Source organism: Pan troglodytes, chromosome 8 (genome assembly GCF_028858775.2).
Source record: "Pan troglodytes isolate AG18354 chromosome 8, NHGRI_mPanTro3-v2.0_pri, whole genome shotgun sequence".
NCBI classification, from domain to species: domain Eukaryota; kingdom Metazoa; phylum Chordata; class Mammalia; order Primates; family Hominidae; genus Pan; species Pan troglodytes.
The window spans coordinates 84,353,167-84,369,209 of record NC_072406.2 but is presented as its reverse complement, the minus strand read 5'-3'; the positions used below and the strand labels follow the sequence as shown (position 1 = coordinate 84,369,209).

Genomic DNA, 16,043 nt, shown 5'->3' with positions numbered 1-16,043 from the left:
ATGTAACTATGCAGGGTGAGAGCTTTAAAAATATCGGAGGATGTGTATTTAGTGTGAAACTTTTTTTCAAACAAACTTTTTTGACTTCATTTTGATAGGATTCAGTGGCAATCTTTCAAATCGAATTCTTTGGCTAGTACTTGGAATGGAGATACATTGTGTATTGATGGAAGCTACATACCTCAGATGACAGTTCAGAGCTTGGCTTTTGTTTTGAAACATTTCACTTCTTATTAGAGATGGCTATAGGAAGACTTATTATGATCAGGGCTGTAATTTTTCTTAATTAGAAAAAGTATCTGGGCCGGGCGCAGTGGCTCATGCCTGTAACCCAAGCACTTTGGGAGGCCAAGCTGGAAGGATTGCTTGAGCCCAGGAGTTTGAGACCACCCTGGGCAACATGGAAAGAAAAGTGTCTGCCTAAAATAGTTGAGTTACTAGTTTCATACTGAGAGAAGTTTTGGTCTTATGCAATAATAAGGCCTTGAAGTGTTAAGGGAATCTTTACTATTAGGATTCCTAGGCTACAAAGAGCATCCCCATGACCTGGGTTCAATGTCAAGACAACTTTTTCCTTTTTTTCCAGCTGTCTTTTGATTGATCCTAAAATCCTTTTTTTTTCTTTTTTCTTTTTTTGAGATGGAGTCTTATTCTGTCGCCCAGGCTGGAGTGCAGTGGCGAGATCTCTGCTCACTGCAAGCTCCGCCCCCTGGGTTCACGCCATTCTCCTGCCTCAGCCTCCTGAGTAGCCGGGACTACAGGCGCCCGCCACCACGCCCGGCTAGTTTTTTGTATATTTAGTAGAGATGGGGTTTCACCGTCTTTCAGCATGTTAGCCAGGATGGTCTCGATCTCCTGACCTCATGATCCACCCGCCTTAGCCTCCCAAAGTTCTGGGATTACAGGCGTGAGCCACCGCACCTGGCCAAATCCTTTTGTTTTTAAGGCAGTACCACATTTTTACTTAATGACAATATAGCATGTGTATTATGCTGTTCTTGCATTATTGCTATAAAGAAATACCAGAGACTGGGTAACTTATAAAGAAAAGAGGTTTAATCGGCTCACAGTTCTGCAGGATTGCAAGAAGCATGCTCGGCTTCTTGGGAGGCCTCAGAAAGCTTCAATTATGGCAGAAGGTGAAGGGGATCAAGCACATCACATAGCAGAAGCAGGAACAAGCAACAGAGAGTGGCAGGGGAGGTGCCACACACTTTGAAACAAGTAGATTTTGTGTGAACTCAGAGTGAGAGCTCATTTATCACCAAGGGGATGGCCCAAGCCATTGACAAGAGATCTGTCCCCATGATCCCAACACCTCCCACTAGGCCCCACCTCCAACATTAGGGATTACAATTCAACAGGAGACTTGGGCAGGGACAAATATCCAAACTATTTAGTATATCAGCCTGTGACCATATTCTTCTCAAAATTGTCCAGAACAGCTTCCCCCTTAAAACCTCCATTTAATGTTTGCCAGAGATTTATTGAACACCCATTTTGTATAAGTCATGGTGTGAGATTTTGAGGATATAGATGTGGATAAGATGGAGAAAGTGCCTATCCCCTTGGGGTTTGGAGAAGGCTGCGCAGTGAGCTGATTTTTAATTGGGTTTCAGCATGGCACAACAAGGCCTTTTCTGATTGCAGTACAAGTTTCTTTATTAAGGGGTCCAGGAAGAAAACAGGATGGTGGGGTTTTACTTAACACAAAGGTAACACATGTTAATTTTAGGAAAACCAGTAATTACAGATACACAAAAATAAAATATCATTTTGTAATCTTACCACTAAAAAATAATTACCATTAACACTTTGGATATGTATATGTATGTTTTTCCTTTGAGGTGTAATTTACTTACACTAAAAATGCACAGATCTTAGGTGTAGTTGATGAGCTTTGACCAATGTCTATACCTGTGCAACCTCACCCAAATCAAGACGTGGAACATTGCCATCACCCCATGAGGGTCCCTCATGCCTTTTTCCAGTGAATTCACTTCTCCCGGAAGCAACCTCTGTTCTGATTTCTATTACATAGATTTGGTGGTTTGTTTTTAAATGTCCCATAAATAGAATTACTTAGTATATACACTTTTGTGTTTGGTTTATTTTGGATATTTTTTAAAATTTTAACTTGTTAATGGATAATACATTTACATAGTTCAAAAATTTAAAGTTGCAAAGGATATGCAGTGCAGTTTCTCTACCACTGAAATTCATCAGCCACCTGCTTTCCTCTCTAGAGGCAACCAGTGTACCACTTTCTCTGTATCCTTCCAGGGATTTTATAGATGTATAAACAAATATATATAACATATTTTTTCATACCTCCATCTTTTGTACAAGTAGCATAGCATGCACATTGTTGTAAACCTTTTTTAAAACTTAGAAATATAACTTATTATATCAGTTTTATATATCATTTTATATCAGTTTTTAATGTTTTTTTATATTGTTTTATATCAGTACCTAAAACCTTCCTTAGTCACATGTATAGTTTATTTATTGCTCTTAGTATTATAATTTATCTAATCAGTACCATGTTATTTGACTTTTAGTCTGTTGCCAATCTTTTGGTACTCAAAACAAAACTTTATGCCTCATTTAAAACCCTATGCATAGGCCAAGTGCAGTGGCTCACGCCTGTAATCCCAGCACTTTGGGAGGCCAAGGCAGGCAGATGTCTTTAGCCCAGGAGTTCAAGACCAGCCTGGGCAACATGGCAAAACCTAGTCTCTACTAAAAGTATAAAAATTAGCCAGACATGGTGGCACATGTTTATAATTCCAGCTACTTGGGAGGCTGAGGCACAAGAATCTCTTGAACCTGGGAGGTGGAGGTTGCAATGAGCCAAGATCACGCCACTGCACTCTAGCCTGGGTGACAGAGTGTGGCCCTGTCTCAAAAAAAAAAAAAAAAAAAACCCTATGCATAAATTATTTCTCATAAATATGAGTATATTCTTATTGCATCATGCTAAGAGGCACATATTGTCTGGTTATTTCTTTTACTGTTAATATTCAGCTTGGTCAGTGGGTTCAGGTGTGGTCATCATGACCATTATTTATAGAGCTCCTCTTTAGAGGGGTCACTTTATATTTCCCCCAGCCTTTTGCCCAAGTTTTAGCAGCCATTGGTGATCATTGTCAAGATCTATTATTTTATCAGGAGTTGCAAGATTCTAATTTCGTTGTTCCTTCTGCATTTATTAGTTTTGGAGTTCTTCTGTAAAGGAGAACTTTGCTTTATCAACAGTTACACAAGTTGATGTGTAACTGAATTCAAAATTGTTTCCTTAGCTTGGGCTCCTGGAAATGGAATTGCTTGGGGAAAGGGTTTTTATTGATGAAGCCTTCTCATAAATATTGACAGATTGCTTGTAAAGATGTGATATCAGGCTGAGCGCAGTGGCTCATGCCTGTAATCACAGCACTTTGGGAGGCCAAGGTGGGAGGATCACCTGAGGTCTGGAGTTAAGACCACCCTGGCCAATATAGCTAAACCCCATCTCTACTAAAAATATAAAAATTAGCTTGGCGTGGTGGCAGGTGCCTGTAGTCCCAGCTACTCAGGAGGCTGAGACAGGAGAATCACTTGAATCTAGGAGGCGGAGGTTACAATCCGAGATCGTGCCATTGCACTCCAGCCTGGGCGACTAGCAAAACTGTCTCAAAAGAAATAAAAATAAAAAAGGCCAGGCGTGGTGGCTCACACCTGTAATCCCAGCACTTTGGGAGGCCAAGGCGGGCAGATCACGAGGTCAGGAGGTCGAGGCCATCCTGGCTAACATGGTGAAACCCCGTCTCTACTAAAAATGCAGAAAAATTAGGCGGGCGTGGTGGCAGGCGCCTGTAGTCCCAGCTACTCGGGAGGCTGAGGCAGGAGAATGGTGTGAACCCGGGAGGTGGAGGTTGCAGTGAGCCGAGATCACGCCACTGTACTCCAGCCTGGGCAACAGAGCAAAACTCCGTCTCAAAACAAAACAAAACAAACAAACAAAAAAGTAAATAAAGATGTGATATCAGTTTATACCTCCACCTTTGTTATATGAGTGAAATGCTGTTTGTAACTTGTAGAAATAGTAGAGATGGGCGCCTGAGAGATGAGCCAACATAGTAAATGTCTTTATGGATCAGAACTGTCATCACTTGACTTTCTTCATGAGACAGTGCTAATAAACTGGTATTGGGATAAATGTAGTTTGACATTGGAAATACTTTCTGGTGTTTTCCAATTTGTGTGCATTGAAAATTTATTAATTTTGAAATTAGAAGGGCAATTAGATAATGTTAGGAAAAAACACAACTACCATGTTTTTGTACACATGTAAGTAACATACATATTTGACTATGTGTATTAACCATGTTTCAAAATAAAATAGCCCTCTTAGCTTAAACAGTTATAGATATCTTAATGCTTTTTCCTTTGCAGTGATATTTCTGGGGGTAAACCCCTAGAAGTGGAGATGGCAGGGATAGAATACATGAATGATGATCCTGGCATGGTGGATGTTCTTTATGCCAAAGTTCATATGAAAGATGGCTCCAACAGGTATATTTCTGGAATGCTTCTTTGTTTCAATCAAGAGGTACCTAAAAGCATCCTCAAAAGTTTGATTCATTTTGATTCCTTTTCTTTGAGTTCTTATTGTAAAGAACATGTTAATTATTTCTCTCTCTCTTTTTTTAATAGTAAGTTAATCTCTTGAAAGAGGAATTTGTTGTAGGAAAAAGTATCAGATTTTAAGTCTGACTTTTAGGATGGGGGTCTTACTATGCCCAGGCTGATCTCAGCGTCCTGGGCTCCAGGGATCCTTCTGCTTCAGCCTCTCAAGTAGCTGGGACTATAGGCACGCACCCTGCACCAGGCTAATGTGGTAGCTACTGAGTTACTTGGATAACGGGTGTTGATAGTAACAATCTAGTCTTTGTGGAACTCAGTGGTTCCTTTGTGTTTTCCAGGATAAGAGGCAGGAAGGATGGCATTTTAGAGTATGAGTTTCAAACGTGATGTAATGCAGTTGTAGTGGATACCAGGACAAAATGGGGATGAAAACTTTACCAACTTCATAGGGTTATTAATCTTAATTTTGGCTGGGCATGGTGGCTCACGCCCGTAATCCTAGCAGTTTGGGAGGCTGAGGTGGGTGGATTGCTTTAAGCCCAGGAGTTCAAGACTGGCCTGGGCAACAGAGTGAAAGAAACTCTCTCTATACAAAAAAAAAAAAAAAAACCCCAAAAACAAAATTAGCCAGGCATGATGGTGTGCACCTGTAGTTTCAGCTGCTCAGGAGGCTGAGGTGGGAGGATCACCTGAGCCTAAGGAGGTCAAGGCTGCAGTGAGCCGTGATCACACCACTGCACTCCAGCCTGGGTGACAGAGCAAGACCCTGTCTCAAAAAAAAAAAAAAAAATATTGGCCGGTTGCGGTGGCTCACGCCTGTAATCCCGGTGCCTTGGGAGACTGAGGTGGGCGGATCACGAGGTCAGGAGATCGAATCCACCCTGGCTAACACGGTGAAACCCCATCTCTACTAAAAAAAATACAAAAAATTAGCCGGTGTGGTGGCATGCGCCTGTAGTCCCAGCTACTCGGGAGGCTGAGGCAGGAGAATCACTTGAACCGGGGAAGTGGAGGTTGCAGTGAGCCGAGATTGTGCCATTGCACTCCAGCCTGGTGACAGAGCGAGACTCCGTCTAAAAAAAAAAAAATTTTAAAAGATTAAATTACTTAAATTATTTAAAATGCTTAAAATAGTGCTTGGCACAGACTTACATTATTGAAACATCAAAAAATGTTTACTCTTTTTTTTTATTATACTTTAAGTTCTAGGGTACATGTGCACAATGTTCAGGTTTGTTACATATGTATACATGTGCTGTGTTGGTTTGCTGCACCCATTAACTCGTCATTTACATTAGGTATTTCTCTTAATGCTATCCCTCCCCCGGCCCCCCACACCACAACAGGCCCAGGTGTGTGATGTTCCCTGCCCTGTGTCCAAGTGTTCTCATTGTTCAATTCCCACCTATGAGTGAGAACATGCGGTGTTTGGTTTTCTGTCCTTGCATATAGTTTGCTCAGAATGATGGTTTCCAGCTTCATCCATGTCCACAAAGGACGTGAACTCATCCTTTTTTATGGCTGCATAGTATTCCATGGTGTATATGTGCCACATTTTCTTAATCCAGTCTATCATTGATGGACATTCGGGTTGGTTCCAAGTCTTTGCTATTGTGAATAGTGCCACAATAAACATACGTGTGCATATGTCTTTATAGTAGCATGATTTATAATCCTTTGGGTGTATACCCAGTAATGGGATTGCTGGGTCAAATGGTATTTCTAGTTCTAGATCCTTGAGGAATCACCACACTGTCTTCCACAATGGTTGAACTAGTTTACACTCCCACCAACAGTGTAAAAGCGTTCCTATTTCTCCACATCCTCTCCAGCACCTGTTGTTTCCTGACTTTTTAATGATCACCATTCTAACTGGTGTGAGATGGTATCTCATTGTGGTTTTGATTTGCATTTCTCTGATGACCAGTGATGATGAGCATTTTTTCATGTGTCTGTTGGCTGCATAAATGTCTTCTTTTGAAAAGTGTTCATATCCTTTGCCCACTTTTTGATGAGGTTGTTTGATTTTTTCTTGTAAATTTGTTTAAGTTCTTTGTAGATTCTGGATATTAGCCCTTTGTCAGATGGGTAGACTGCAAAAATTTTCTCCCATTCTGTAGGTTGCAAATGTTTACTCTTTTTAATTTTTTGTTCTTACTACACCTACATCCCTCCCAGCGATTCTCAGTCTGCAGTTGAGGCGATTTCTGAGGCTGGCCTTGGCATTCAGAGCCATTTCCAATGTTAACGTCATTTATTAGTTGAATCAAAGCTTTTGGTGAACAGAGAGCCCCACATGCACTGGAAATTTGTTTTTGTGTGGTCTTTTTATTTAGGGCAGGGTAGAAGAAGGTTCACACTGAGCCAGAAACCTTCTAGAGAAAATCTGATTCTCTAGGCAGGCTCCCACATTTATTTGCTTTCCTGCAGGATTTCTTATAAGGTTTCTGTTATCTTAATTTGAATTGATAATCTCAATGGTGTCTTATCTCATTTCATTTGGAAGCAAGTTTTGGGGAGAAGGGAGGAAAAATGGTATAGAATGGCATAGGAGCTATTTTGGTGTGTGTTCTGTGCCAGATTTTTCTTTTTTTTTTTGAGACAGAGTTTTGCTTTTGTTGCCTGGGCTGGAGTGCAGTGGTGTGATCTCAGCTCACTGCAACATCTGCCTCCCAGGTTCAAGCAATTCTCCTGTCTCAGCCTCTCGAGTAGCTGAGACTACAGATGCCCACCACCATGCCTGGCTAATTTTTGTATTTTTAGTAGAGACGGGTTTCACCATATTGATCAGGCTGGTCTCGAACCCCTGACCTCACGTGATCCACCTGCCTCGGCCTCCCAAAGTGCTGGGATTACAGGTGTAAGCCACCGTGCCTGGCCGCCAGATTTTTCTTTTCCTCAATATCTGGTGTGTGCCTAAACAGCATACTAATGACCTACCTTAAAAACCAGGAGCACATTGTTACTTTATAGGAGATCACATACTAGGATATCCCAAAACATTTCCGCCAGGTTGAAATTTGATATCTGGATCATTTACTTTGTGTTCTGAATATCCAAATGCCTTCACAGTATTATAGAACTACAATGTACTATGTATAGGGTAGATTATTTTTCAACTTTGTGAACAGAAACAATGAATCATCTAAGATGGCAGTTCTGAAACTTTTTGGTCTCACAGTCTCATAATTCTTAAAAATTATTGAGAACCTCAAAGAGTTTTTGTTTTACATGAGTTGTATCTGTCAGTATTTACCTGAGTAGAAATTAGAACTGAGAAATTTACTTATTTGTTTATTCATTAAAAAATAACACAACTTAACACTTTTTTTTTTTTTTTTTTTTGGTGACGGAGTCTCGCTCTGTAGCCCAGGCGGGAGTGCAGTGGTGCGATCTAGGCTTACTGCAAGCTCCGCCTCCCGGGTTCACGCCATTCTCCTGCCTCAGCCTCCTGAGTAGCTGAGACTACAGGCACCCGCCACCATGCCTGGCTAATTTTTGTATTTTTAGTAGAGACAGGGTTTCACCGTGTCAGCCAGGATGGTCTTGATCTCCTGACCTTGTGCTCTGTCCACCTTGGCCTCCCAAAGTGCTGGGATTACAGGCATGAGCCACCGTGCCCGGCCACAACACTTTTTTTTTTTTTAACTGAAAAGTAACTCTATTTTCCAACCCCCAAATTTAGTGAGAAGATAGGCATGGTTTTACATATTTTTGAATCTCTTTAATAGAAGACAAATGGTTTCTCATACCTGCTTCTGCATTCAGTCTATTGTGATATGTTGTTTTGATTGAAGTATATGAGAAAATCCAGCCTCACAGATACAGATATGTAGTTACAAAAATGGGGAATACATTAATGATCTTTTCAGATAATTGTGGATATCTCATACTACTCTAAATTTGACAAGTCATAGTTTTTTTTTTTAAAGATTAGTTGCAATGTGGAATCTGAACCTGTATTAGTGAACATTCATACTCTCTTACATTAAAATACACTGGTCTGTTACACATTTTGACTGGATCTTTAACCCATGCACGGTTTTCTAACATCGGTTATTTAGAAAATACTGGTTCACCGAGTTATGCAGATTTCTCAAATGTTGACACATTTTATTTTGCAGTATTTAAAATATGTTAATATCACTACCAATTTCATCAAAATTTTTAAGCATTGGGAAGCTGTCAAACTCATGGTGGCAGATACACATTTTCCAAAATTCTAATTTTTACTTGAAAGCTCGAATTTTAATATTGGCACCAAATACTGACAGTTATTTTCCTTGATTTTCTCTTTTGAGAAAATGTCTGCCAAATAGCTAGGCCTGAATAACCATAATTTGTCTGTGGTTCTTTTAAGTAAAGATGGTGTTCTGTGGATCAAGACTAGTTCAGCTCACAATTCAGACAGCTCACAAGTGAGTTTTTCCAGACAGCCATCTACTTAGGTATATGGACCAAGTACTTTATTCGTTTATTTTTTTAAATTTTCTTTTACTTTTTGTATTTCTTTTTCCAAAAGGAACACAGCTTGAACCGGTGTTTTATACATACTGCCAGTTTCATCACACAGGATATTAAAAGATGTGCACTCAAGGGCTGAGGTTTAATAAAATCATTTTTACTGCTTTATCAAGATTAAATGAAACTTAAAAAAACCCTGTAAATATATAGTGAAGAATATACTGCTACTAGCACAGTTTGATGCCGTTACTGTAATTCATGCTAGGGTGCCAGCAGCTTTACCTACCATTGCTTTTGCACCATTAGTGCAAATGTCATCCCTGTTAAAAAGATAGATAATGTCATAAATATTATAAAAATAGTTTTGACCTATGGACTCCCTAAAAGAGTTTCAGAGACCTCCAGAGACCCACAGACCACGTAAGAACCACTGGTCTAAGTAATATTTTATCTCTAACATTTTAGATTATAGTTTCCAGGGAATTATAACTAACTTTGGTTAGCACTTACTCTTGCCTGGCACGGTGCTTAGATCGTATTATTTCCATTTAGTCTTCGTAACATCTATGTAAGATAAATACTGTTTTTATGCCCATTTTATAGATCAGGGAAGTTCAGAGAGCCTAAGTGATTTGGGTAAGGAACATATAGATAGCAAAGCTGTGCCCTGAACTAAGAAGGTTTTCAGTGTGTATATGCTAAGTTGAGTAGGATAGACTATGTTCCAATTCTTAGAGTGGAAAATTTAACTTAAAATTTATTATTTTAGGCCAGCCACAGTGGCTCATGCCTGTAATCCCAGCACTTTGGGATGCCAAAGTGGGTGGATCATCTGAGGTCAGGAGTTCGAGATCAGCCTGGCCAACATGGCGAAACCTCGTCTCTACTAAAAATATAAAAATTAGCTGGGTGTGGTGGCTCATGCCTGTAACGCAGCTGCTCGGGAGGCTGAGGCAGGAGAATCACTTGAACCCTGGAGGCAGAGGTTGCAGTGAGCCAAGATCGTGACATAGCACTCTAGCCTGGGTAACAGATCGAAACTCCATCACAAAAAAAATAAAAGGTGTTGTGAAATATCCACTGAATCCACTAGTGCAATCAACCAAGAACATTTTTGGATAATTCTCACCTCTTGTACTGCTCTAGTTTCTCTTTTCTATTGTCTATTCCTCTTCCTGAGAATAGCCACTTTTGTATTGTTTCAAAAAGATTTGTAAATTCCCCTTCCAAAATCTAGGATGCCTAAGGGACTTATTCACTTATTTAATTTCATTAAAAAACTATCTGAATGCCTCCTTTGTGCAAGATATTTTGCAAGACAGTACAAATTGATACAGAAGCTAGTAACACATGGCCCTGTTTTTAAGGACCATTCAATCTTTTTCTTTATGTGAAAAGACAGCTCAATACAAGAACTGTGTGTAGTAAAATACATGTAATGAAGATACAAGCACTTAACTTTTTTTGGTATGCTTTCATATGTAGTATTTTAAATCAAAGATTCCCTTAAATGATTGAATGTGAAATGCCTGACCTGTGAAAGGACGTAACCACTTAGATCAGATTTGTTCTCTGGAAACAGAGAGCTGGGACAGTGGAGTTACACTTACCAATGCATCCTCGGTTTGGTTTGGTAAAGTGTGACTGGTAAGAAATTTGTTTAAGGAAGCTTTTACATTAGCTAGGAGTCAGCTGTTAGGACTTATACACTGAACACTGTGGCTATTCTGTTTTGTCTGTTACTCTCTAAACCCTCCACCCTTGTCCCTTGTCCCTCTCAAAAGAATGGTTTCTCCTATTTTGCTGAGAACATGAAGCCACTGCCTCAACTTCCTCCTTTTCCTATCACAGTTCACCTATTTTCATCTCCTGCACTCAACTCAATTTCCTTGTTTTTCTGAAAATGTTCACTCTGATGAGACTAATCCCTTTACTTATTCTCGTGACCCCATTTCTTCTTATCTCCTCAAAGACCTGACACCCTCGCTTATTCTGCTCTGCATGGCCTTTCTAGTCCCCTTTCCCCAGGCATTCTTTGAATGCCTAGGATATGCAGGGCAGTAGACCATAGCGCTTCTGTCATCCACAAGAGGCAGATGGCAGCCATTAAGATCCACTAGGGTGAGGCTGTGATTGAGATGCCAGGGCTGTCGGGAAGGGCAGGACAACTCTGCCCACGGTTGGGCAAATCTCCTAAAGGAAGGCTTCATGGAGGAGGTTTCTTTGCTGAATAAAGAGTTTGCAGGCTAAAGGAGTACCTTTTTAGGAAATGGGAATTAATAGCAAATGCAAAGTCACAGAGGCACGAAAGAGCATTATTTTCCAATAGAATGTGTGAGATGGGAATGGGGTAAGGTGGGAGATGAGGCTGCAGAACAGGCAGGGTTTAGATCTAGAAATGCTGTTATATGCCACTTAAAGGAAGTTTTTTTCCATTTGGTCATTTGTTTATTCAACAAAACTTTATTGAAAGCCTACTGTATCCCAGATACTGTGTTATAGTCTGAGTATAGAGTAGTGAATAAAGCCAGACACAGCCATTGCTCCAGTGTAGTTTACAGACAAGTGAGGAAAACAGACATTAACAAATACCACATGAATATATTAATGTAATTGCAGAGTGGGATAAAGACTGAGCAAGGGAAAAACGATGCTCTCTAACAGAGGGAAACTATTATGGCAATTTAGGGAAGAGATTTAATAACACCATTTTCACTGCTTTATCAAGATTAAATGAAACTTAAAAGAAAAAGCCTCAAGGAAAGCTTCTCTAAGGAATTGATGTTAAAAGCCTGTCTAAGGAATTGATGTTAAACTGAGATCTAAAAGAGTTGGAGTTTGCAGGCTAAGAGTGGTGGGAAGGTTCTTTCCAGCTTTTAGGCAAACAGAGGAGCAGAGCAAAAGCCCCATGGCAAGAAAAAGCCTGGCAAACTCCAGATATAGATGGGGCATGAGGAGTAGGAGAGTGATACAGATGGCGACCTGAAGAAATTAGAGGGGTGCTTGGATTAAGGTAGAAGCAGTAGATAAGAGGAAAAAGATTAAATGCAAACAATACATAAGAAGAAATCCACATCAAGATAGATCATAATGGAACTACAGATCATTAAAGACAAAGAGAAGATCTTAAAAGAAGCCACCTATGGAGGATTGACAATTATGACGACAGCAGACTTCTCAATAACAATAACAGAAGCCAAAGACAGCAGAATAATATTTTCTGAATGTTAAAACAACCAGCAACCTGGAATTGTGTACTCAGGAAAAAATAAAATATTTAAACAACAAAGGTATGAAATAAAAACTTTCAGAGATGAACAAAAACAGAGAGAATTTACCACTGTGAGATAACCACAGTAAAGGAACTTCTAAAGGGTATATTTCGGAAAAGGAAAATGAATCCAGAAAGTCTGAGATATAAGGAGGCTAGTATGAGATGCAGAAAGCAATCGTGGGTAAATAAAATAGTCTGTATAAAATAATGATTTTATATTTAAGGGGGTGTTTAAAAATGATAGAACTAAAATATCAACTAACAGCAGGCAAATCAGGACTAAGGGGAATTCTAGAATTGAAGTATTCTAGAGTGTTTTTTTAAATTTCAAGGGAGAGGCAGGATATTAAGATATTAACTTTAGACTTTGAAAAGCTAAATGTACATAGTAAAAATTTAAAAATAAGTCTAAAAATAGTGTAAATTCCAAACAAGTAGAGACAGAAAAAAGGGGACAAACACAAATTTAATCCAAGAAGGGACAAGAAGCATAGGAAAAAGTGGAATGAGCAGAAATTAAGAAGTAAGGTGGTGGGAAGAAATCCAGACATATAATAATTACAATATATGTTAATGGAATAAACTCACCAGTTAAGAAAATATAGGATTAGATATAGCCAAAATTAAGTTATATGCTTTTAATAAGTGACATGTCTACATAAGGTTGAAATAGTACAAAGGAAAAAGATATATGAAGCAAACACCAAAAGAAAGTTGGCATAACTGAATTAATATCAGACATGATAAACTTAAAGAAAAAATGCAGCCGGCTGTGGTGGCTCACGCCTGTAATCCCAGCGCTTTGGGAGGCCGAGGCGGGTGGATCATGAGGTCAGGAGTTCAAGACCAGCCTGGCCAAGATGGTGAAACCCCATCTCTACTAAAAATACAAAAATTAGCTGGGCGTGGTGGCAGGTCCCTGTAATCCCAGCTACTTGGGAGGCTGAGACAGATAATTGCTTGAACCCAGGAGGCGGAGGTTGCAGTGAGCCAAGATCACGTGTGGGCAACAGAGTGAGACTGTTAAAAAAAAAAGAAAGAAAAGAAAAAATGCATTATTAGCAATAGAGAAGGCTATTATATATGATAAAGGGTTCATTTTACCAGGAAGATATAACATTTCTGAACTTGTATGAGCCTAATAGAACAGCCTCAAAGTAGATTAAGTGAAATTTGTATAGTTAATTTTTTATTAGGGAAAAACTGAGAAACCCTTCATCATAGGAGGAGATTGCAACCTATTTCTTAATTATTGGTAGATCAAGCAGATATAAAGTCAGTAAAGATACAGAATATTTTAACCATGATCAAGTTTTATCTAATACTTATCTCTGGAATTATATGCCCAGTAATTAGAGAATTCATATTCTTTTCAGGCACATGGAACAGTAGAAAAAAATTGATTACATACTAGATCATAAAGTAAGGCTTAGTACATTTTAATGAGTTGGTATCTTACATATTATACTTTCTGACCAGAGATAAAACAAGGTTACCTGCAGTTACCAAATTATTAGGAAATAATAAGGGAGTTTGAGGCGTGGTGGTATGCATCTGTAATCCCAGCTACTTGAGAGGCTGAGACTGGAGGGTTGCTTGAGCCCAGGGGTTTGAGGCCAGTCTGAGCAACAGAGAGACCCTGTCTCTTAACAACAACAACAACAACAACAACAACAAAAAGGGAGTTTAGTAAGGTGATTGACTGTAAAATCAGTATAATAAAATCCTTTGGTTTTCTGTATACCAGCAGCAAACAGAAAGCAGTATCATTTAAAATAAAACACATTTATAGTAGCAACAAAAATTATAAGGAAATTAGGAATAACTATGACAAAACACATTTAATACCTTTTTTTTTTTTTTTTCCTGAGACGGAGTCTCGCTCTGTCACCCAGGCTCGAGTGCAGTGGCGCCATCTCTGCTCACTGCAAGCTCCACTGCCTGGGTTCACGCCATTCTTCTGCCTTGTCCTCACGAGTAGCTGGAACTACAGGCTCCCACTACCATGTGCGGCTAATTTTTCGTATTTTTAGTAGAGATGGGGTTTCACCATGTTAGCCAGGATGGTCTCGATCTCCTGACCTCGTGATCCACCCACCTCAGCCCTCCCAAAGTGCTGGAATTACAGGCGTAAGTCACCATGGCTGGCCCATTTAATACCTTTTTGCAGGAAATTATAAATAAATTGAGAGACTATATGAATTGTATGCAATTATATACTACACGTGTAATGGAAACGAAGTATCAGTAACAGGAGGGGGAGGTATTTAAAAGCCATTACTGTAGTCCAGCTGAGAAGCAAAGAAGGCCTGAACTAGAGCAGTAGCAATGAGAATCACGTGGATGCAAGAATAGTGAAATCTGGCCGGGTGCAGTGCCTCACACCTGTAATCCCAGCACTTTGGGAGGCTGAGGCGGGCAGATCACCAGAGGTCAGGAGTTCAAGACCAGCCTGGGCAACATGGTGAAACCCCGTCTCTACGAAAAATACAAAAATTAGCCGGGCATGGTGGCACATGCCTGTAATCCCAGCTCCTCTGGAGGCTGTGGCAGGAGGATTGTCTGAGCCTGGGAGGTGGAGGTTGCAGTGAGCTGAGATCACGCCACTGCACTCAAACCTGGGCAACAGAGGAAGACTCCGTCTCACCAAAAAAAAAAAAAAAAAAGTGAAATCTGCTGGATTTGGCAATTTTCTGAAAGTAGAGGGTAAGAATAAGATGAATGTGAACTCTCATGACTAAACTGGTTCATCTCAGGAATGCAAAGATGAATTAGGAACAGAAAAATCTAATAATATCCTACTAAATGGGTCAAATTAAAAAATAATAGCTAAGTGCATGGCTGAAAGACTTTTGATAAAATTTAATATTTTTTAAAGAAACTTTCAAAAAATAAAAATAGATACTGTCTAATATGATGTCTATTTTAAATCAACAATCATATTGAACAGTAATATACCAGGTTTATTCCCATTACAATCAGAAAACAGGGTTGCCTACATTTATCATTAATATTAAACACATTGTTCTGACAGTTTTGGCTAATACCCCAGCTACAGAGACAATTTTAAAAAGTACGTAGGTGTTGTGTGGGAAAATTTTTTTAGAAGACCAATGGTCATTATTTGCAAATAAATAGCATTCTACTAAAAATACTTGTAAAAGCTTTAACATTGATAAGAGATCAGTAAAAGTGCTAATAAGTAGTTAGACAAAAGATAAATATCCAAAAATAAATAGTTTAGTATCTACAAAGTACCAGGCATTGTACCAGATACCGTAGGGGAAACAAAAATGGGTACAATGGCTCTTATGTTAGGGAGCTTAAATCTATTCAGTAATTCATCTGTTACAAGGAAGGCTAATTTTAAAAGTAGAAGAAAACTAGGTAGATGTTTGATAAGAGACATGAGAAGGTCATTGCTGGTAAAAGTATAAATTAATATAAGCTTTCTAGAGAGCATATTCGCCTTTTACTCCCAGAGTTTTATTTTGTATTTCTTAGACTTTGCTGATTTTCCCTGTAGGAATTTATCCAATGGAATTAATCAGAAATATGGACAAATATCTATATGAAGATCCCGATTACAGTATTGTATATAACAGTAAATACTGGCGGCAGTCTAAATGGTCATCAAAATCAAATTGATGGAAAATAAACTGTAGAACATCTGTAGAAT

The 16,043-nt window shown here is 39.2% G+C and overlaps 1 protein-coding gene across 19 annotated transcripts in view; it reads left to right on the top strand.

The window, feature by feature from the left end:
* ASCC1 (activating signal cointegrator 1 complex subunit 1) overlaps nt 1-16,043 on the top strand; it is a 173,027-nt gene that overhangs the window by 111,804 nt on the left and 45,180 nt on the right. For 11 of the 19 annotated variants that reach the window (XM_016918526.4, XM_024346418.3, XM_063781893.1 and 8 more), the window contains one exon: nt 4,435-4,554. The exons of the other annotated variants lie outside the window; for them this stretch is intronic. In XM_016918526.4, the coding sequence (XP_016774015.3) occupies nt 4,435-4,554 (120 nt within the window). The remainder of the gene's footprint in view (nt 1-4,434; nt 4,555-16,043) is intronic. 19 annotated transcript variants of the gene reach the window in all.